Raw genomic sequence first — 23,637 nt, 5'->3', positions numbered from 1 at the left:
TCTGATCGTTCGATTGTTTTGCAGAACAACACGAGTCTGATTATATAGGTGGATACACAATTTTGGGCTGTTTGTGGTACTTCTCTAGAAGTTGTGTTATTCTGTGTGATTTAATAAATTGATATATTACTTCTGTAACACCAATAATATCATCATAAACATTACATGTCTTCATTACATCATACTTACTTTTCTAACTCCTTCTACTACATCTTTATCTATATTAAATGTTAATTCGAATATATAACGTAATCTTACAGTTGTGTTGTGAGTGATGTGGTAATTTTCCATAATGAAAACACAAATTAAAATTGTCAACGACTTTTTATGGAAAAAGTGGTTGACAATTTCAATGTATATTTTCATATACCGTAGTCTTACTTATAGCACTTTATATCTAACTCCTATTCGCGGACAAAACCAGTAACCTACTGTCATTTCTGTGAGTAGTATCTTGTTCACTTGTAACTTGTCGTTCTATATTTTTGTAAATATTTTGTATGATTTTTTAGAGAATAAATTTGATATGATTTGATAATGAATCAGATTCCCATTCAACCAATGGTGACAGTATGAAGCAAACCTCACTATAGATGAAGCATGTTTTGGAAGTGATTGTGTGATAGTGTTGGATTGTTTTGCAGAGCAACATGAGCCTGATGAATGAGATGGATGACCTTCGCGTGGAGGTGGCCGTGTCGAGACAGGAGGCGCGTGACCTTGACTGCCTGTTGGGCCTTGACGAGGCTGCCATGCCACCCAGCCAGGCCAGTGCCACGCTCACTGCGGCCATCGCTCACCATGCAACCATCCACAAGCACTGTCAGGCTGACTTGCAGGTCAGTTATTATCTTGACGCATATCATAAAAGAGCTATTTCTCTGTTACAACAAGGTGAAAATAATATCGAGTGACCTGGCTGGCTCAGGTCTGGTGTCAGAGTTTTCAGGTCGCAAATGATCAATTTAAATCACAAAATTTGAAGACAGGTTGTTTCAAATCAAGAGTACAGGATCCGTCACGGGAAACGGGCGTTTTTTTTAATTGATATTACGCATGCGGTAGGAGTTGAAGGGGGGATTCAATCGTCTGAACTTGCAATTTATGCTCGTTATTGTTCAGCTTGTCAGGAGAGTCAGACTTGTCCTGCTGTTCGCCAACGTCCGAAACGGACAGCGCACTACAAGAAGAGAATTGTTCAGTTGCCATCATACCTCTCTGCAACGTGGAGCATCGCGTTTTCGTGTATGACAGTTTTGTGCGGAGTGGTGAATCAGTTGCGGAAGTTAAACTCCTCTTTTGTCGAAGGTTTAACGTTCCCCGGCATGGTGAAATTCCGAGCCGAAACACCATAAGGATGATAGTGCCCTCCGTAGTGGAGGTGATTAAATGAAAAGGCAGGACCACGTAGCACAGTTTGAACTCCGGAGAACATGGAATGTGTAAGACAGGCTATATTCACTAATATATTCACTATATTCATTATCTCTAGTTTCGGTGATCTGCATTGGCTCCCCAGTACATTTGATGTGTGGTTTCTCTTGTGGGGATTTCTAAAGTATGTTGTGTATGAAAACAATCATCGTACGTTGGGCCTACTGCGACAAGCTATAGAGCAGAAAGTCGCTCAGATCGATCGTCAACTATTGGAGAGAGTGGAAGCAAACTTCAGAGAGCGTCTCTACATTTGTCAATGTGAAAATTTCCACCATCTTAATGACAACATTTTTCGTACATAGGTTAGTCAAATTGCATGTTCTAAGAAACATATTTCTGCAAATGAATAATCTTTTAAACTTTAAAATAGAGGAGTGTTGTTCATTCGAAAAACATCCGTTTCCCGTGGCGGACCCTATATGATTGAGTTAGGAAGTTATTCTTGTGCTTTTAAGAAGCTATGTAATAGAGATAATAAGGATTGAAGTTGACTTGTTTTTCAGTTTGTTGAAACTTTTTGTACTTCAACAAGCAAGGTTTGAAGGTAATTTATTTTCAAGTGTTGACATATTGAGATAGAATGGTAGTCACAAGAAAAAGGCCATCTTGCAGCAGCGACATGAAGGTAGCGAACCATTTTCTCATGGCTAAACCATCTTTACCTCAATATGTCAAAATACTTGAAACCTTGAAGGTAACCTTCAAGCGAGTTTTCCCAGAACACAATTCTCTAAAATGATCGTGTTTATATTTCACAGCTGGCTATATGTCATCTTATGAATTTCGGGGATGCGCGATATTTTGATTTTTCAAATACTCACTCGCTCACTCACTTTTTTAAAGTCTCAACAGTTTCAGCCAAGGATGAATTATCCTTTTAATGTCGTTCAGCGAGTTTTCCCAAGGATGAGACCTTTTGCAATCGAATTTTTATATCATAAACCTACTATGTTCCAAATTTCGTGAAAATCGTTAGAACCGTTTTCGAGATCCAATGAAAATAAATAATCAGATATAATAATATAAATAAATAAGTAACCAGATATAAAAATACAGAAATCGCTCGCTTAATATAATAGGATACAGTAAACTTTCAAACCAGAGATTACAGTAAATTATCAGAGATTAAAATGTCATTCCATTACGGTACTGATCATTCTCACACATGTAAGGCTGACTTGGAAGTGGGTTGTTTCCAATAGTGTATTGACTCATTGTTTATCTGAGCTATTCATTCAACACGTTATCAGAACAAGGTTTGAAGGAAAACTTTTCCTAATATTTTGACAGATTAAGTGATCGAATTACTCTCTCAAGAAGTTATTAGAGATTTAATTCTAGGTATTAATGACCATTCGCGCAATTTTAAACAATGTGAGGCTGACTTGGAGTTTATTTGTTAACGCATTGTGTAATAGAACTATTTTTCCAACTAGATATTACAATTTTCAAGTAAATTCAAGTTGTTTTCAAGTAAATGTATGTTTAATTGGACAGTTATTCTTGTGCTGTTGTGAATCTGTCTTGACACATATGTACAATAATTGTTCTTGTGCACATGTGAATCTGGCTGGCTCTATAAATTGGTTTTGATGTTCGGAAAGGATATAGTCTATTTTTGAATTTTATTATTTTGATGATATCAAAAATATCATTTTGACAATATTGTAATTGATAATGAGGCAAGTTGTAGTCTGAGAAAATGTTTGAATTGAAGCTTTCATACAAGTTTTGTCTTCATAATCCATCTCATGATTCACGCACAAGTCTGAAGCTATTGCCTACAGTTTACTAACTGTAATGTCTTGAATGTTCCTTAGAACTTGATTCAAGTCATGTGCTGAGAAATGACATGGAGAGTAGCCCTACTGGTACGAACTGCAATGCAAATCATCGCTGATATTTCAAACATGTTGACATTTGATTTTGCAATATCATGATCAACTGTATAAAACACAAGATTCATTTTATAGTGGCACCTAAAGCATTTTTCCCGATCTCGATGAATAATTTATTATTAAAATATATAACAATCATTGTATCTATGCTTTTTCAAATATTTTTTATTCATTGGTTATGGTGGTTCATCCATTGTTTCTCAAGCTAACCATTGTTTCCCTGACTAATGAATGAAAATTTGTTACAGAAATACATCAAGAAAATAAACCTACTCAAACAGGAAATCAACTGTTATGAAGAAGCTTTTGCTGGAGCAATTTATTCTTCAACTTCCAGTTCGAGTGATGAAGAGGAGCAAGATGAATTGGAATAAGGCATCAACATTTCCAAGTATGTACTGTTCTGATGCATCAATTCATAAATCCAAACTATTCATGTATTCTCAAATAAAAATGTATTTCTTAATATAAACATTGCCATTCTTTCTTGAAACCCAGGAATAATACGAGACTGAAAGGATTGTTGACTGTGATAACAGCATAGACTAAAAAAATATTGAATTAATAAATTTACACAAATCCTTTCTTTATATGTTTATTTTCAAACTTGAGGAAGTATCGTTGTCATAATGGTTATCATTCACAAATATATTGGTTTTTATTGAATCATTTAAGAGTATAGTAACTGTCCACTCATCATTTCTTCAAACTTTTGTAAATGTTGAAGTAGGAGTATGTGCCTTTCACTATCTGTAAAAGTAAACTGATATTACATACAGATAATTACTAATAATACTATATACATATTGATGAGTTGAAGTACTTGTATAATAACTGCAAAGATTTACTAAATTATTTCTTGGAAGGAACCCAGAAACATAAATATATTTGTATAAATCTGTGTATCAGTCATACCTGGCAGTTGACCATAATCTTTTTGCCTATATGGTTAAAACCAATAAGTCGATTGTAGCTATTATCTACAGATACCTTGTTCGCCTTTATTTTTGACTGACCCTTAAGCCGTGTCCACACTGAACAAATGTTCGACTTACATGTTCGGCAAATGTGTTTGTTGAGGGGCCCAGGGACAAACATTTTTAAAAGTTTGGACAATCATTGTTTGTCAAACAAAAAATTACTGTTTCTCCAAACATTTTCAGTGTTTGCTGTAAAACATAAAAACCTGTTCTCCCCACTTACAAATATTGTGTTTGGTGACGTGTCCACACTGGTCACGGGCAAACATTTTTTGTCAAACATAATAAAATTTGTCCAAACTGTTTTAACAAATATGTATGTCGAACATTTGTTCAGTGTGGACACGGCTTTATTCTTATTATCCATCCTAATTACATTTCCGAAATATACATTATATGTTGTCAATAACCAAATCAATAAAACTCCATACTTTAAAGCTAGCCAGAAAATACGGGATTATTACTGATGAATAATGTAGAATATTGACAGTCCAACTCGTTTTATATATTGATAGAGGTTAATTTTCTGTGGACTCATTTGATAAATTACCTGAGTGAAGCAAGTCAGATCCAAAGAATACAATGTGAATGGCCTGATTTTCAAATCGACTGTAGCCCTTGTCATCATCGTCAGCAAGGATTTCTTGAACCAGTTTGGTTTATCAGTCCAAGAACACATCCACAATGCTTTTCTGAGTTTTTCTCCCTGCAAATTGGATTTCTTGATCATGGATGAAAACATGGACTTTTGCATCTAGGAATAAGATTTAAAAAAATCCGTAAAGAAAATAATTATTATTGTTGCTCGATGGTCTAACCAGTTCTATTGAATTTTATCAGTGATTTTCATTAATTTATTGTCCTCCACCCAAACTATTATTTATATTAATATTTTTATTCATTATGTTTCTTTTCTAAAATTGTCATATACAAGCTGCAATGACAGCTGGTGGAACTTATCTACAGTAAGATTAACGTTATAAAGTTAGTGAAAATGATAGGACGGCATAGTTGTCAATTTTCTTTCTTATTTTATTATTTCACCGCCTTCTACAGTAGACACATGAGATTCAAGTCATCCCGGTGTATATTATATATCAATAATTGATTCTTGTTAATAATAATAACCAATTATAACTGAAATATAGTATATTCTCCAAAAAAAATTTTTTCATGATTTAATAACAAATTTTCATTATTGAGATTAAATATTTAGCCAGTTCATAAAATTTCGACATAGTACAAATTACTACAAACAATTCGTCAACGGTGCAGGGTTGGAAAAGGAAACAGTCATACTTTGTCTAATATCAGACAGCGACATCAAACTTGTTGATAATTTGCTGACTGGAACGTGAATTTCATTATAGACGTCGTCGGGCTACGAATAACGCTTGATTTTCCCAATTCAAATTAAATTGTGTTACTTTTAATCCCTAGAAAGTAAATTAGTCAAATCAGTAAAATTCTCATCCTTGGGAAAAAATCAAATTTAGTATTTCATTGTAGTAAGTTGAGTGAAATATGAATTTAGATTGTAGGCGGAGTGAAAGATGCAAAACAGAACTTACGGTTTTAAAGTGCGAAATAAATATTACACTGTGCTTTTGGAAGTAATCATGTTTCCTGTTAATCATTGTTCGAATTCTACTTGATTGCCATTGTATTTGAGGTGCTTATAACAATACATAACCTAGGATGTGGCATTCGAATGCATTGACTGTGCAGTCCTTGGTGAGGACATGGTATAGGCCTACCTGTATACCAATACAATGTATCAGTTGGTGTATACCAATATCAATGTTATCAATGTATCATGGTATACCTGTATACCAATACAATGTATCAGTTAGTGTTGAATTATCAGAATTTGAAGCATTATATTACCTCACTAGTTACTTTTTCTCCATCCACAGATATGAAGAATACCAGAGACAGTATTATAGAATACCGAAGAAGGTATCTTACTTTGGAGAAGATGTCTGACAGCTGAAACATTAGATTTCAATTGTTATCAGTTCGAAAATATCAGAAATAATCAGTTCGTTTGAACATTATTCTACATTGGTTGTCATATTCCAATTCAACATTGTTCCGTTCCATCTCATATGAATTTCCAAACATCAAATTAATATTGAAATAATCCATGCCATACTTTAAATATAATATAGTCCGGGTCCTGTAGCTTTGCCTATCGGCGGAGGGCTACTAGACTACAATTTATACTACCCTTCAAAAGCATCGAACATTTTTGAAAATGTATCTTTCCATAAGCAACATATGTTTTTTGTATCTTCTCAAAAACAACGTGTTGCATCTGAAAAGATACACACGGAGCTGTTTGAAGCTACGTCCTTTTAGCACAACCATAGAATAAACAATCTAGTATAGAAGTTTTCACTGGCACAAAACAGCCTATCAGCTGACATTCGTTCAACATGCTCCTTCCATTGTTGGTGATACGTTGAAACTCTCTCATTCATGAAGAATCTCTGTATGTAGGGAGCTACTACCTCCAAGGAAGCTCTGTACGGAGCTTCCTCCATCTAGGGACTCTAAAGCCTGATGTTTTTGAAAAGCCATGAATATTACTCAATTACACTGTATTCGCTCTACAGTGTCAAGTCCCAACGAACCATACCTTGCCTATCTGCCGTTTCAAAGTCACAAAAAATGCAAAACTACGAGATGCGTACTGTACGTACATACTATAAATATGTGAGAATAATTTACTGAATTTGACTATTTATGAACATGATTTTGTGGTTCACTTTAAATTAGTCATAGACATTTCTCATTCAGAATAGCAATTGCTTTACTGTACACGAGGTGATATTAAAAATCGAAGAATCTTTTTTGTTTTTCACTTTCTGTTGCAGTGAATTTAATTATGTGGTAAAACTCGTAATTATAACGATATTTGCGCTGTCAATTTATTATTAATTTATATAATATATTCAAATAACTTACTTCAATAACAAAGATGAGGAAGAGACAAAGTTGGATTGCATAAACATTCATTAAGAAAACAACGAGATTTTTCAAATTGATATTGAAGAACCCCATTCGGCTGTAAAGAGACAAAATTACCAGCATAACAATTTTCTCCTGATAATTTTCAATCATATTAGCCTATTCTTTCAGATTACTCTTCTTGAAGATTCAATCAATTCCATCTTAATTATCCTCTTTCATTTTTTTTATAAATCACAATTTCACCTCTTTATAATGGCTGAGAAGTACGCTTTCTTCAAAATAGTTGAATATAATTTCTATTTATGAAAATTAGTTTGAACGCCTACGGTTTATCTCTTTTGTAACAAATCTCAAGATTTAATTTTGTAATTAGAAATATTTTCAAGCTTTATCAATCCTTACTTTGTTTATATACTAATGGTAATCTCGTACAATTTAGTAAATTACAATGCTGACATTGCATTTAGAAAATTCTTGTCAATTAGTCTCATTCTCATGGTGTAATTTGATATTTATCTTGGAAGGATTATTACCTGCAAATGAGTTGATGACTTTCAACGATTCCAGAAACGTATGATTGTAAAATGATTGTGTTGAAGAGTTGCGAATCAATATTTGAAGGTTTACGGATTTCAAGATGGTGATTCTCAATAATTGCATCCATTTCTTCGATTGAATTTCGCAACAGTTCCATCTCAGTAGTTATGCATTGGAATGACAGTGACATTGCTTTCAAATCTGTTATCCAATAGTATAGAAATACACAGTACCATACTAACAGAAACGTTTGTACTATCAAATCCATGAATAATGATCGATATTCTTCGGGGTAGTGCACATTCATCAGAAAAATAACTCTGGGCTTTCTGATGAGGTAATCCGCTCTAGGTAGTACTTTCAAACTCTGAAGATAGGGTAAAAGTCCGCATACAACAACCAATAAACAATAATATCTCTTGATAATTTTATCAGTTGTTCCAATTTTTCTCTCGCGGTTCAGTATGATTGAGTTCTGTCCTTCTGAACCCCGGCTCTTACCAATGTTTATCGATGATATGTGATTTTCCACATACTTGCAAAGCAGTGTTGTGTCCCTTCCTATCACTCTTGCAAAACTCATATAGCAGAAACAAGTTAAAATCATATCTTTGATTGTAATTAAACGTTGAATAAAGTCATGCCAACCATAATAAACAGATAACATGAGGTTCAGTTGAAGTGAAACAGTTAAAATTAAGTAGATTCCTGAAACAATTTTGGGTGGTAGAGTTAACGTTGTATATTTCCTAGAATCGTTGACAACTGAAGAGGTTGATCTCTCCATTTCCAATGTTTACTAGAAACAATATTTAGTTATTTGCTTTGGTCATCATCATGACGTTCCTGGGGAGTGCTTGCTTCAAGTACCTAGCTTTTAGGAAATGAGAAGGAGAACACTAAACGTTCCTGGGTTGAGTCGACTCCTGATCGAATGACAAACTGTAGAAATGCAATAAAAGAATGGAAATCTGCTTCATTACTGGAGCTCTCTTCAGTGTAATTAGACAGGAATTGCCACGATAATAGAGATATTGTTCGTCTTTGAATATAATTATCTTTATTTTTTGGCGAAGATTTCTAGGGTAGGAATTACTAATCATGTCAGCAATCACAGGAAATAATTGTTTTGTGATTTGAGCCAGAGGTGTAATTTATCGTCTTCTTAATTATTCATAAGTAGTCTTGATTTCTCTTCCCCATAGCGATAATTGTTACTATTCTGATCAGATTGAATCGGATTTGCAAAGAGAGCTTAATAATACTGGAAACTCTTGTAATTAGACTGTAAATAATTGTAATTATCGTCATGAAAATAGTGATTCCAATAATTATTATTCCAACTAGATAGTTCTTCTGAGAAGACTTCTTTACAAAACAGCATAGAGGAATCCATGGAAGAAAAATCTAGTGTGGCGCACTCACACAACTTTCCTTGCCGTTATGAAAATTGATCACCTGACGCTAGTGTTCTCGCGCATCTCAAGTCTACTTATAAACAAAGATCTGAGCCAGCTGGTGACAGGACAATAACGCTGGAGACATACGAGGTCTGTTATCTCTCCATAGTGAATGATTTAATAGAATCAACAGTTTGCAATTGGATAATCACATTTTCTCGAATTTCGAGCTTATTTCCAATTTTAGGTGAAAATGTTGCTGAGCATTAATTGTAGAAAGTTTCATGCTCAATCTTTTCCACTCAAAATTTTTTGTTTAAATTGTATCTGAAGCCTGATAATTGGGAATCTAAAATCAAACTTTGCATAGATGGGGCGGAGCTCCTGATTTTTTTACAGATATGGGACTTGTGGCAGTAGATACAGCTTATCAATAACTATTTCAGTCGCCATCTTGAATTGCATTTGATCGAAATTGTTCGTGTCGGATCCTTATTATTGTAAGGACCTTAAGTTCCAAATTTCAAGTCATTCCGTTGAATGGGAGATGAGATCGTGTACACAGACGCACATACACACACACACACACACACACACACACACACACACACACACACCACACACACACACACACACACACACAGACCAATGCCCAAAAACAACTTTCCTTACCTATGGTAATAGGGCAAGGAAAGTAAAAAATGCTTTCGTTATTCCATGAAGGAATCAAAATATGTCCAGCTGTAGATGGGGTAACAGCAGTCCACATAATCAGATCGGGTAAGAATTCTATTTATTTATTGAGATGAATCAAAAACTATGTGAAATGTTTTATTTAAAATAAAATATAGTTTCAATTATATTTAAAGTTTATAGTTTCAATTATATTGAAAGTTTATAGTTTCAATTAATTGGTTGAAGTGAGTTCTGGAGCCCTGTTGCTCCAATTTTTTGTATGAATTTCAGAATTAATTATGGCTGCTATTTGGGCACCTGTCTTCCTCAAGATTTCAATTCTACTCGGATTTTATCAAGCCATAGGATATTTTTCTCCCATCTCCAGCAACTTGGCTTCGGAAAGAAATAGTAATCAAAATATATCAAAATAAACGCTTGTGAAAGTTTTACAGTTTGTTATCAGTTGGTAATATTGAGAATTCTGGGAAATAAACAATAAAAGTATATGTAACTAGCAGGAACCCGTGCTTCGCAAGGATCTATTTTCAAACTTGACAAACTGAAAACTTGAAGTGATGAAATTTTGAAGAATTAAAAATAGGCCTTTAACCATCCTTAGTTAATTAAGAATCTATATGCAAAATTTCAAGTTAATTAGTCCAGTAGATCAGACGTGATGATGCGTCAAACATAATTTTTCTATCCCGTATGTGTATAAGCCAGCTCTTTACTTTATCTATATAAGTAAAAGTCGATCCTCAAATTTGGACATTCAATAACTTTCTTATGTGTGCACCGAATTTGATGATTTTTTTTAGTTGTGTTTGTTATGTTCAGGAGCAGGTTTATGGCCTATCACATTATTATGATCCGACTTCAGGACTCTTTCCTACGGTCCTTCAAAGTTTGCTTGTAATCGTTATGGGAGAAAATTTGTAATTTTTGGGAAAAATTTCATAAAAATATTGTACATCAGATTAAGCTAAGGTGTGCTTAACCTGAGGAGGCGCGGCTTGGTGTTACAAAGTGTTGATCTTAGATTGCCTTATCACACCGTTCCACGACATGCCCGATTCAGTGTGTGTGAGTTCTTCCATTCAAACCAATAAGCAAGAAACACCTGGATGCAAAATGCCACATCGCGCCTCCTCAGGTGAGCATCCAGCTAAAGTTTGTCATGAGATGCATTAACTATTTAGCGGTACGAAGTTCGCTGGGCCAGCTAGTTATTGATATAGTTAACGACTGCAAGAGATAGGACTGTGGAACAGAATAGTGGTGAAACAATGATAGCGCCAGAAGTGTCTCAAACACAATAGTAGGTACTACATGAACTTTTTGAAAGTGATTTGAAAAAAAATGTTAAAACAACAGAACTGAAAGTTGTCAACCTTATCATTACCTCCATTTAGAGAGGCTTATGTTTGAGCCGAATGTGAATCTATATTTATAAAAATGAGTGTCTGTTTGTGTGTTTGTATGTTCCCCATAGACGTGAAAACTACTTGACTCAACGGCGTGAAACTTTGGGAATATGTTGTGTGAATATTGGGGATGGTTTCTAAACAGAAATTTTAATATGGGGGCTAATCTATATATATATATATATATAAAAGCGAAATGGCACTGACTCACTCACTCACTCGCATAACTAAAAATCTACCGGACCAAAAACATTCAAATTTGGTAGGTATGTTCAGTTGGCCCTTTAGAGGCGCACTAAGAAATCTTTTGGCAATATTTTAACTCTAAGGGTTGTTTTTAAGGGTTTAAAGTTCGTATTTTAGCATGTATATTCTTCTTCTCCCAATCTCTTAATTATAATTGAAATTTCCATAACATATGTTACTATAGAACTATAATCTAGATAGAGTACCTCTTCGAAACAGTTGTTAACTGGCAACTAAATTAATAATTTTGTCAGGTTGGCATTAAGTTGAGTTGACTTTGTTAGGTTGGCACCAAGTTGAAGATTTAAATGCATTTATCGCGGAAAAATTGATTGGGCACTGCTACTTCAATCCTGGGAATATTATATTACTAGCCGTCAGGCTCGCTTCGCTCGCCATATCCGTTTAGCCAGACGTTTAGTCTGGACCCCCGACTGGATTGTTCTAACATATGATAAAAATGCTCAAATGAAAAATGCAGGCGAGCGAAGCGAGCCTGCTGATCTCATTCCTGGACGATCCAGTCGGGGGTCCAGGGGGCGGAGCCCCCTGGCTAGACGGATATGGCGAGCGAAGCGAGCCTGACGGCTAGTAATAATTATATATCAATCCATTTTACAGACCTATGTTTTCGAAATTGGCTACCGAAGAACGGAAAGATGATCATGATTCAAGATCATATTGTGATAATATGATTTAGCATCTAAAGTTACCAGCTGTTAATGTACACATCACCCTGTGATAATTTGTGTACTGGTATTAAAACGGTAGTTTGGAGTTGAAGTGTAGTTGCTTGGTACCAGCTGTAGATGATGGTTCCTTAGAGGACCTATACAAAAAATAATTATCACTCCCCATCATTGAGAAACTGGAAAATGTTGGGGGAAAAATTATTCACCTCATGTAAGAGAGTTGTTTATATTGCATTCATTAATAAAATTACTGAATAATGACAGAATAATTTACATTTTTTTCTAATTTAGCTTAGCTCATATTCATCCTAAAATGGAAGATGGAAAGAATATGGAATTCTGTGTGATTCATCGTACATCGAATATTTCCTGGACCTATTCATAAATATTTCATATTTTCTATGAATATTGACAATTAACAACTATGAAACAATGAATTCATCTGATTTAACTTATCTATTTTTTTTAATTTAACACTTTACTGATAGATATTACTACCAATTGATTGAGAATAATATGTTTTCGGAATAATGAATGCTGCATGACTAAGCACATAGGAAGTCCGTATTGAAATGTAAATGAAAATATTGATTGTCAGATGAATTTCATGATTCGCCAAATAAATTCAAGTGTGACATGAGATACATTGACTTTTTGGCGGTATGAATGTAAGTTCACCGGGTAAGCTATAGTTGTAAATAAAGCTTCATTACGGTATTAATAGGTAGTCAACGCTGAAAAAAGACAGGCTCAATTACCAAGAATACTATAAATTCTATTAGGGACCAGTAAGACATTAATTTTTAGTAGTTCAATCACTTCCATTATGGGCACTGGATACATTATGGACAATCAATACGTATGAAATTTATTAGCTACAGAATAAAAACTTTTGACTGCAGTGTCCCCGACTACTACAATATGAATAACCATTTGAATCAAATATAAGGAATTAGTTACATCTCTCATCAACTCGTACTTTTTATTCACAAAATATTATCAAAAAATAAAAATATAAGTTATATTGAATGAACTCACGGCTAGTACTCAGGTTTGTCTTTTTCTGGCCGTGCTACAAATAAATGTAGGTACGGTATATGTTTGACATTTTGTTTTTGTAATCTTGTCTATTAAGAAAGTTTTCAATTTGATTTTTGATGCCAATAAAATTTGAATTTTGAATAGAGTTATCAACAAACTCCTAATCAAAGAAAATCTCTGTGCTCTGTTCTAATCGGAATGTAATACATGATACTCCATATATACAGCTGATAGAAGGCGCAAAACGAACTGGCCAAGCATTCCATAATGGAACACACACGTGGCAAGCTCGCGCTTTCGATCAATGCAAAATTAATTCGATCAGCTGATTGATAAGATTATTTCAAGCTTTCCAATGATTACAACATTATGTTAGAATATCATGTGTCAATCTTCTCAGTTCCATATGGCGTTCACCTTCCCATGTTCATAACCTTACTTAATAGGATCCTTTTTCATCCTTTGAAACCCTTAGAGGCAAAATATCTCAAAATCCGTTCTTAGTGCGCGTCTAGCATGTTTGAAGAATATTTGTGCAAAGTTTTAAGTCTGTAGGCCGATTAGTTTGAGCTGTAGTGTGATTTTACATCAACATTTTCGAAAATGCCCTCTCCTGAACCCCCTGTGTTCCTGATCGGAATTTTTCTGCACAGACCTAATTTTTTTTCATAGCTGAACAAAAAAGCTCCTCAAGACTTTGCTGTGCAATGAGCGGTTAAGAAGTACAACATTTTTGGGGGGCCCCAGCTCCCTCAGGGGGGAAAATTTCTGAAAATCCTTTCTTAGTGGATGTCTTGAGGCTATCATAAACAATTGTGCAAAATTTCAAGTATTAGTCTCAGTAGACTGTATTAGGCTGTGGTGTGATTTCAATCTGTCGGGGCTTAGTCTTTTATAGATATAGAAGAAGAAGAATAGAAGATAGATGATAGATGGATGATATATAATTTTATGATAATAATTGTACATAATTATTGAGTGTGATTGTAACGATGGATGTGTGTAAAATTCAAAGAAAACTCAATGATTATCCTAATTCATTAAGGCTGTGTCATATCAATGCTGAGTCCCTTCCAGGTCACTCTGATGATTTCAAGGAAATGTTCTTATCATTGAGTTTTGATGTAATTGGTATTAGCGAGTCTTGGTTGAAGCATTCTTTGCCTGATTCAATCTTCGAATTGTCTGATTACAAATTATTCCGTAATGATAGGCTAGGGAAGGGTGGAGAAGATGTTGCTGTATATATACGATCTTTGCTTTCACCGAAACTGTTGCATTCTTCTCCGCAACCCTATTCCAAGTCACCAGAATTTCTCTTCATTGAGATCTCGTCGGATGATTGTAGAATTCTCATTGGTGTGGTATATCGTCCTCCTAAGGCAGGAAGACTGTCTCTTTTTGAGAATGCCTTACTGAATTATATGCACTTATATCAGGATATAATATTGCTTGGTGATTTCAATTGTGATTTATTGAAAGATGGCTTCGAAAAGAATCAACTTAAAACTTCAATCAACTCTTTGGATCTTAAGGTTGTAAATTCATTAACTCCAACTTATCTTCTTCCCAATTCAAAAACTCTTTTGGATCTGGTATTTTGAATGAAAAAGACTGAGAAATTGTCAAAAAGCCACTGATTTATTGATAATTAGAAAGACCGGTTTCGGTTATTACACCATTGTCAATCTCTGATAAACTGAAACTAAATACAAGAGCAGCAGAATTCATACTAGTAGGCGAGTACTGCTATTGGTCAAGGGCATGAACGCCTGCCATTGGCCCAGCTAGACAGTCTCCTCCCACTCAACAGTGTGACAAAATGCCAGCTTAAGCAACAGAATCGCCATGATAACAAAATTTACTTTCAGTACAAAATAAGAACCAAGAAAACAAGTGTGAAAGATAATAAAACAAATATGTAAATGGAAAAAATATTGACTAATGTATGCTTACAATTTTATGATAAAACTAAATTCTTAGTGTTGTATTGGTTGAAATGAATCTGGTCATTTAAACTATACTGGGAATTTTCCTTAATTACTCTTGTTATTTCTAAAGCCTCTAGAATACAGTATTCAAAGATCTGCCTTTGTTATTAAAATGCAGAAACTCAACATTCTCCTTAACTGTGAACTTGTGATTATTTGTTATCAAATGTTCTGCAAAGTTAGATTCCCCATTTTGTTTATTCCAATCTATGATATGTTCTTTAATTCTACTTTTGAAACTTCTACCAGTTTGACCCACATAACAAGCATTACAATCATCACATTTAAGTTTGTACACCCCACTTTTATCCCAAATATCAATTTTGTCTTTACTCCAGCTAAATAGACTATTTAAAATCGGTTTGGTCTTGAAAGCAACATGAAATCCATTTCTCTGCAATTCCCTACCTATCTTATCAGATACAAGGCCTGAATATGGAATTGTTATCCAAGTCTTTTCCTCACAGTTTGAGACTACAAAGTTAGAATTGATTGAAATTTGTCTATTAATTTTACTCAATAATCTGTCCACCATACTTTCTTCATACCCATTTGTGACAGCTATCTGTTTAATTTTAGTGATCTCAATATCAAAATCATGATGGCTCATAGGTATTGTTAGTGCTCTATAGACCATGCTATTGAAAGCAGCAAGTTTGTGAGAAATAGGATGACAAGAATGAAGAGGAATGATAACATCAGTATGGGTTGGTTTTCTGAAAATAGAAAACTTGTGAAAACCTTTCTTGAAGAATTATGTCAGCACATCTGTTAGTTAGTATTTTGTTCTTTGAGGCTTCCCAATTGCTATTAATGCTGCATGCTAGTCGTTCAAGTTGTTGGTTATCCAAAAAGCTATGACTACTGTATTTGTTACCTCTTCCTAGTAACTCTGTCTCTGAGGATCAAAATTGTACTTGTGAGAAATTAGCTACCCTATCAGCAAACTTGTGTTGATGTTGAATGATAGGCCTATTATTTAGTGTCCGATGTTGATCTTTAACAAATAGGCTACAGTAGTCATAGCTTTTTGGATAACCAACAACTTGCAGCATTGATAGCAATTGGGAAGCCTCAAAGAACAAAATACTAACTAACAGATGTGGTGACATAATTCTTCAAGAAAAGACAAGGGAACTTCGACCAGAGATTACAAAGACGGCAGATATCATGAAGAGTTTAAAGAAGAAGATGAAAACCAATGACCTGATGATTTTGAAAGCTGACAAAGGATGCACTACAGTAATAATGGATAAGGATGAATATCTAAGTAAGGTAAACCATTTCATTGCAGATAACAATTTTATTGAGATTAACTCCAATCCCACCACCAAAATCAATAGCTTGATTAGAAATAAGTTGACCACCACCACCAAATTATTCAATAAGAGAGAAACTAAGTATCTAATAGTTATGAATCCATATCCACCTAGACTTTTCGGTCAACATAAATTACACAAAACTAATGTTCCTAAAAGACCAGTGGTATCTTTTGTTAATTCCCCCTGCTCTAAATTAGCTCACAAACTGAATAGCACCTTTCGGTCATTAGCAGGTTTTCAACAAAAAATTAGTATTAAAAATTCATTGGAGCTGGTCAACAATATAAAGCATATTCCTGTTCTATCATCTCATAAACTTGTGTCATTTGATGTTACTAATTTATTTACTAACATTCCGGTGGGAGAAAGTCTTGAAAGAGCTGAGGAAATAATGAAAGCCTCTATCAATGATCATATACTCAGAGAAGAACTGATAGGATTGTTGAAGTTATGCACTCAGCATAATTATTTCAAATTTAACAATAGATTTTTTGAACAAAGAGAGGGGTTGGCAATGGGGTCACCCCTCTCACCATTCCTAGCTGAATTATTCATGGATAAGTAAGAAAGTAGAATTATGGAAAATGGTCAAATTCAAATTCAAATTTCAAATTCAAATTCAAATTCAAATTCAAATTCAAATTTATTTTGTCAATCAAAACAATTACAATTTCAAAGAAAATAGTATACATCACAGAAAATATAATCGGAAAATTCCTTAATAAACAAAAAAATGAAATAGAATTAATCATATAACATGAGCTTAGTTTATCAAGAATGTATAAATGGGAAAGTATATATATATAAATGTATACAATAATACTTATAATTTAAAAAATGATTTGACAAATTTTACTGAGCGCAAAAAAATATAAAATTTTCGTCCGCGCTCAGGAGTTAAAATAAGATAAGCCCTTATGCAGTGTTATAAAGAGTGCCCATGCAGTGTTAAAAACCCAATGACCAAAAAAAAAATGAAATTATTATCAAGAAGAAAAATAAAGAATAATAGAAACTGAGAATTTCTATTTTTAAAGGAAAAGAAAAAAGAAAAACAGCAATGAATGGTCATTTCAAAGATAAAATTGTTTACTGGTTTCAATATGTTGATGATATTATTTGCTTATGGAAAGGAAGTAACAGACAACTACACAATTTTCTTTTCTATCTGAATGGATTACATCAGAGTATAAAATTCACTGTAGAGGTAGAACAGGATTGTGTATTGAAATTTCTAGATTTAAGAATAGATCATGGCACTGGTTTTCACAAGTTTTCTATTTTCAGAAAACCAACCCATACTGATGTTATCATTCCTCTTCATTCTTGTCATCCTATTTCTCACAAACTTGCTGCTTTCAATAGCATGGTCTATGTTATGTGTGTCAAACTGGTAGAAGTTTCAAAAGTAGAATTAAAGAACATATCAGAGATTGGAATAAACAAAATGGGGAATCTAACTTTGCAGAACATTTGATAACAAATAATCACAAGTTCACAGTTAAGGAGAATGTTGAGTTTCTGCATTTTAATAGCAAAGGCAGATCTTTGAATACTGTATTCTAGAGGCTTTAGAAATAACAAGAGTAATTAAGGAAAATTCCCAGTATAGTTTAAATGACCAGATTCATTTCAACCAATACAACACTAAGAATTTAGTTTTATCATAAAATTGTAAGCATACATTAGTCAATATTTTTTCCATTTACATATTTGTTTTATTATCTTTCACACTTGTTTTCTTGGTTCTTATTTTGTACTGAAAGTAAATTTTGTTATCATGGCGATTCTGTTGCTTAAGCTGGCATTTTGTCACACTGTTGAGTGGGAGGAGACTGTCTAGCTGGGCCAATGGCAGGCGTTCATGCCCTTGACCAATAGCAGTACTCTCCTACTAGTATGAATTCTGCTGCTCTTGTATTTAGTTTTAGTTTATCAGAGATTGACAATGGTGTAATAACTGAAACTGGTCTTTCTAATTATCAATAAGTCAGTGGTTTTTCGACAATTTCTCAGTCTTTTCCATTTAATATGAAGAATTACCACAATATCAACTTCTCAACTACACAAAAAAAAAGATCTGGTATTTGTTAGTGAACCTAATTTTGTCTACCTCTTTTCTATGGGATAATGTCTGTTGTCTGGGTGCTCATCGGAATAAGAAGCAAAATATTAGCATTGATCTCCCACTAGATGAATTGAATGATTATTTTGTTGAACCCATCAACCCAACTACCCCTATTAATAATGAGGAGATAGCATAAAACCAATTAATCAACCAGTTTCTCCATGTCCTTCCAGATGAACCATTCTTTTTCTCATATGTTTACCGGCAGAAGTATCTCATATTATCCTCAATGCAAATAAAAACATTAAAGGGGTGGATGGTATTCTGATCCTTTTCTACAAAAAGCTACTTCCTATTCTGCTTCCCACAATTACCCACATCTTTAACTTTTCTCTGCAGTCGAGTGTTTTTCCTGACTTATGGAAGTGTTCATTGATCAAGCCTATCCCTAAAACTAAAAATGCATCAGCTCCCAATGATTTCTGCCCAATCAATATTCTCTGTTCGATATCCAAAGCACATGAGAAGATAGTTCATAGGCTGGTGGTTGAATATCTGTCTCGTTTCAATTTCTTTGCCAAGTTTCAATCTGGATTCAGACCTCATCATAGTACAAGCACTGCTTTGATTAAGATAACTGATGACATTCGGGCTGCACTGGACAAGAAGTTGACTGCTGGTACTCTTTTGGTACAGTTTGATTTCAGCAAAGTTTTCGATAATGTAAATCATCTTATACTGAAAAATCAATGCATTTTTTCTCTCTCTACATTGGCATGGTTCAAATCTTACCTGGTGGGTCGATCTCAGGCTGTGGTGGGGACAGCTGGTGACGTCTCCTCTTGGTGTATTATCAATCAAGGAGTCCCACAAGGCTCGGTGTTAGGTCCTCTTCTATTTTCAATTTATATTAATAATACTCCAATGATTCTCAACAATACCTCTTATCATCTATTTGCTAACGACCTGATAATTTATTCCTATTTTCAAAAATCACAGTTCACACATGTCATTGATCAAGTGAACAATGATATAGCATTGCTTGTTGAGTGGACTTCTGCTCATAGGTTGATGCTTAACCCTTCAAAAACCCGAAGTATTGTCATTGGACATCCTAGGCTGTTGAACCAATTGGACGTCCCTAGTGCACCCCCAGTGACCATAAATGATACTAATATTCCTTACTGTTCCAGTGTCAGAGTACTTGGCTTATTAATTGATTGCCCATTGAGCTGGTGGGAACAAGTTACTCATGTTTGTAATAAAGTTTTTGGGAGGAATGCATCAACTTAAAAGGATAAGAAGATTTTTGCCCAGAGCTGTTCGCACTACCCTTGTCATGTCCTTGATAATTCCATTCTTTGATTATTGCTGCATCTCTTATAACAACATAACAAATGAGTTGAATGAACGCTCATTGAACTATGCAGTCAGGTTCATATTTGATGCTAGGCGTTTCTCGCGAATCACTCCATTTGGGTTGGCTCAAATTGGATAAGTGTAGACAGTATTTTCTTCTTTGTCAAGTATATAAAATTCTGGTCATGAGGGAGGGCCCTACTTATCTAGCAGATGATTTCATCCGTCTTGTTGATGTCAATCCAGATCGCAACACGAGATCTCATTTGTGTAAGATACAAATTTTCATTTGTGGTCACAGCTGCAAGACTTTGGAATGCTATTCCTGATCATGTCATTTTTTCTGTTTTACTAAGCGTTTTCAAAAGGAGACTTTTCAAATTACTTTTGGAGGGCAACGAGTAGTTTTTTTTTCTTTTTTCTTCTCTACAGTATTTTATTTCAATATTTTTTTGTGTTGGGTTTTCCTTGAGCATGCGCGCACGCGTGTGTGCGTGTGTGTGTGTGTGTGTGTATGTATGTATGTATATCTGTTGAGAAAATTTGAGTAATTTTATTTACTTAGTATTGATAGAATTTCAGGTGTATTCTCATTTCTATTCTGTATAACAAAAAAGGTTCTACTCTTTGTTTCTAAAAGTTATCCACTCATCTACATATTTATTTTCTGTTCTGAATATGTTAATAGTTCATTTTTTTTCATTATAATGTAGTGCTAGTATGCAATGGGTCTTGCAAGTCCTGGCAATACATTGTAATTTGTGATAAAGAATCAATAAATCAGTATCTTTGAATGAGAATAACTTTTGAAAGGTTTGAGATATCATCTATAAGTTGGACTCAAAATGGCGGAAAAAATTTTGGTGCGACAGAAAACCGGGTTTTATTATTTGAATAGGACCACAATCATACCTATCTTCTAATTCTTCTTTTAAAAGAAATGTTCAGCTGCTTCCATACAACAGCTGGAAGCATGACAGATTGGAAACTTGAAAAATTGAAAACTTGATGTAATCAAATCTTGAAGAATCGAAAATAGGCCTATAACCATCTTTGGTTAATTAAGAATCTATATACAAAATTTCAAGTTAATCAAGTAGTTAGTCCATCTTAACTACTGGTCAAGTTAATCAGTCCAGTAGTTAAGATGTGATAATGTGTCAAACATAATTTTCCAATCCCTTACGTATATAAGCCAGTTCTTTCCTTTATTATAGTATAGATTATTATGTTGCTTTGTCCTGTGATCTTTATAAATGTTGTAAGAATATATTTTGAATAGTTATCAAAATCATTGAATGGAAAGAAATTATAGGTATCAAGCAAACAGCTGTATTGCTATCGCTAGATACTATGTCAACAAACTCAAGATTAGATAATAACAGTTATCCAGGCTACAGTTTGAACAGCTAAATGAAAAGGGAAATATTATTGCTATTTATTTAATAATATAAAATAATAATTTTTTGAGGTTAGGTTCTTTGGTACTTACTATTCGGTTACCTACATAATTAGAGCCATATAAACTGAGAATTAGCCAGACACCTGTGGCAAATTTAGTTGCATACAAATAATAGCATTCGCTTAAACCATGATCAGAGGGTTAGTAACAATCAATGCTTCAGAGGAAATATTTCCCAAGTTTTGGAAATATCAGTTGCAATACTTGTAAAATGCAATTCACAATAATTGAGAGTCACACTAATCAGTGAGATTGGCAATATATTACGATAATTATCAATAGAATGAATGATGGGTAAAACTTTCAGTCCCAAAGTTGCAAATAAAGAATTACTAACAAAGTTAGCACTCGATGTGAAACAAGAGTCTGCAATATGTAAAACAAATTTAAACTTGTAGAAAGACACGGTGACGCACACAAGCAGCCATTTTGAGAATGCCATGGTGGAAATGAAAATATGTAAACTGAAACAAGTGTTCAAATCTTGAAAAACTAATAATAGTTCCACAGAACCAGTCGAGATTATCCAACAATTGAAATAAACAAACAGGGCGAGGTGAAATTTTCATGAGAGATGAGAGTTCAAATGTAACTTACAAATTGTACAAGAAGGTGTATAGATACACACACAAGAGTTCACGAACACGTTGAAAAGTTGGAATTGAGATAACAAATGAACTAATTGTCCGAATTTTAAGGTTGATGGCTCCAAAGAACCGATGAAATGTCTCCAACAAATAAAACAAGCAAACAGGGCGAGGTGAAGACTATTTTCACGTATGAAGCAGAATAATTGGAGACACACACAAAGTTGATGCCAGACATGAAAATTATGAACAACAAGAAGGAAATGGGTAGCATGCAAGTGCTACCTCGATCAAGAAATCACCAATAAAATTGATGTTTAAAAATATGCAAAAATATCCGGAAGCCGAACAACAAATTGACAAATACAATAATAAAATGACAAAGGCTTCAGAACATATCCAAAAACTAAAACAAAGATAAGTATAATATGCAGAGAAATGCCCAGTATCAGGTCGGCAGTGGACCACTAGCGCTCCAGCGACAAAGATACAAACTAATGACTACCGTGCAGAGAACATGACAATTCAAAATCAAAAATCATAAAAGGGATTGTTTGAAGATGGAGAATAGTTTTAACAACAGGTAACAATGAAATCGGCCTATATGAAGTTACTTCATGTGGTTCTTTTCATGGCTTGAGCAGCATTATAACTTCAGCTACTTTCCAGATTCCTGGTACAAATCTAAGTCTAAATGAAGCATTTAGTATGTTTGTTAACTTGATGAGTGCTTTCCTTGGCAGATGCTTTAGGACTAAGCCAGTTATCAAATCAAATCCTGGAGTTTTCTTTGTATTGATAAGCTTAATTTCCTTTTTAACTTCTTCCACCGAGACACATAGAATTTCTTGATTCTCTTGCATAAAATTTTCATCAGTTTCTAAATCTTGTTCCTGTGGTCCATTATTTGGCTGGAAAACTTTAACAAGATGATCTGCGAATGTCTGTGCTTATTCTTCATTGTTTCTGGCCCATTCTTTTTTTTGCTTTCTGATAGGAGGAGCTTGTTGAATAGGTGTTTTCATTTTCCTAGATGCCTTCCAGAGCGAGTAATTAGTGTTTTTTCCTCCTGTTAAGTTGCGCAAGTAACCGTTGATCGATTCATTTTTAATAGATTGTATCTCTCTTTTCAGCTCTTGAGTTAGATTATTCAGCAATCTCTTATCTTGGGGAGAACGTGATTGTTGCCACTTTCTTCTAGCTCTTCTTTTCTCCGCAATCATTTCTCTTATTTCACTTGGGTAGTTATTTCCAGTTGTTCTTCTTCTACTTGCTTATGGAGTATTACACCATGCTGCCTGTTGTATATTGTCGGTTACAAATTTTTCCAACTGTAAAATCTGACAAAGCATTTATTGGAACGGTTCCACTTGTTACTCGTTCTGCTACTACGTAGTCATCATGTCGTCATTTTGTCTGTCTGCGCTGACCAGTGATGTCACACTCACGGTTCTTTGCCACTGCTCTAATCAAGTTGGTTTTCTATACTTTTAGTCGTGTTATTTTGCTGTTTCAATTTTAATATTTATACTATTCGAT

General features: G+C 34.2%; 2 protein-coding genes across 7 annotated transcripts in view; one reads left to right on the top strand and one right to left on the bottom strand.

The window, feature by feature from the left end:
• LOC111049517 (cilia- and flagella-associated protein 57) overlaps window positions 1-3,807 on the top strand; it is a 42,874-nt gene extending 39,067 nt beyond the window's left edge. Inside the window, exons 16-17 of the mRNA XM_039420106.1 lie at window positions 645-839; window positions 3,584-3,807. Of these exons, the coding sequence (XP_039276040.1) occupies window positions 645-839; window positions 3,584-3,709 (321 nt within the window). The 3' untranslated portion in view covers window positions 3,710-3,807. The remainder of the gene's footprint in view (window positions 1-644; window positions 840-3,583) is intronic.
• A 109-nt stretch (window positions 3,808-3,916) lies between these two features.
• Window positions 3,917-23,637, bottom strand: part of LOC111056024 (odorant receptor 2a) — a 32,330-nt gene continuing 12,609 nt past the window's right edge. The window contains exons 1-5 of one of the 6 annotated variants that reach the window (XM_039421357.1): window positions 22,109-22,355; window positions 7,286-7,385; window positions 6,203-6,304; window positions 4,866-5,021; window positions 3,917-4,085 (exon numbers count right to left, since the gene is read on the bottom strand). In XM_039421357.1, coding sequence (XP_039277291.1) covers window positions 4,032-4,085; window positions 4,866-5,021; window positions 6,203-6,304; window positions 7,286-7,381 — 408 coding nt within the window. In that variant the 5' untranslated portion in view covers window positions 7,382-7,385; window positions 22,109-22,355 and the 3' untranslated portion in view covers window positions 3,917-4,031. Of the gene's footprint in view, window positions 4,086-4,865; window positions 5,070-6,202; window positions 6,305-7,285; window positions 7,386-21,541; window positions 21,754-22,108; window positions 22,558-23,637 lie in introns of those variants that run through there. The other 5 variants (XM_039421355.1, XM_039421354.1, XR_005570505.1 and 2 more) reach the window with 5 other exon arrangements.

This window comes from Nilaparvata lugens, chromosome 2, assembly GCF_014356525.2.
Source record: "Nilaparvata lugens isolate BPH chromosome 2, ASM1435652v1, whole genome shotgun sequence".
Classification (NCBI taxonomy): domain Eukaryota; kingdom Metazoa; phylum Arthropoda; class Insecta; order Hemiptera; family Delphacidae; genus Nilaparvata; species Nilaparvata lugens.
This window is presented reverse-complemented; position numbering and strand designations above follow the sequence as displayed.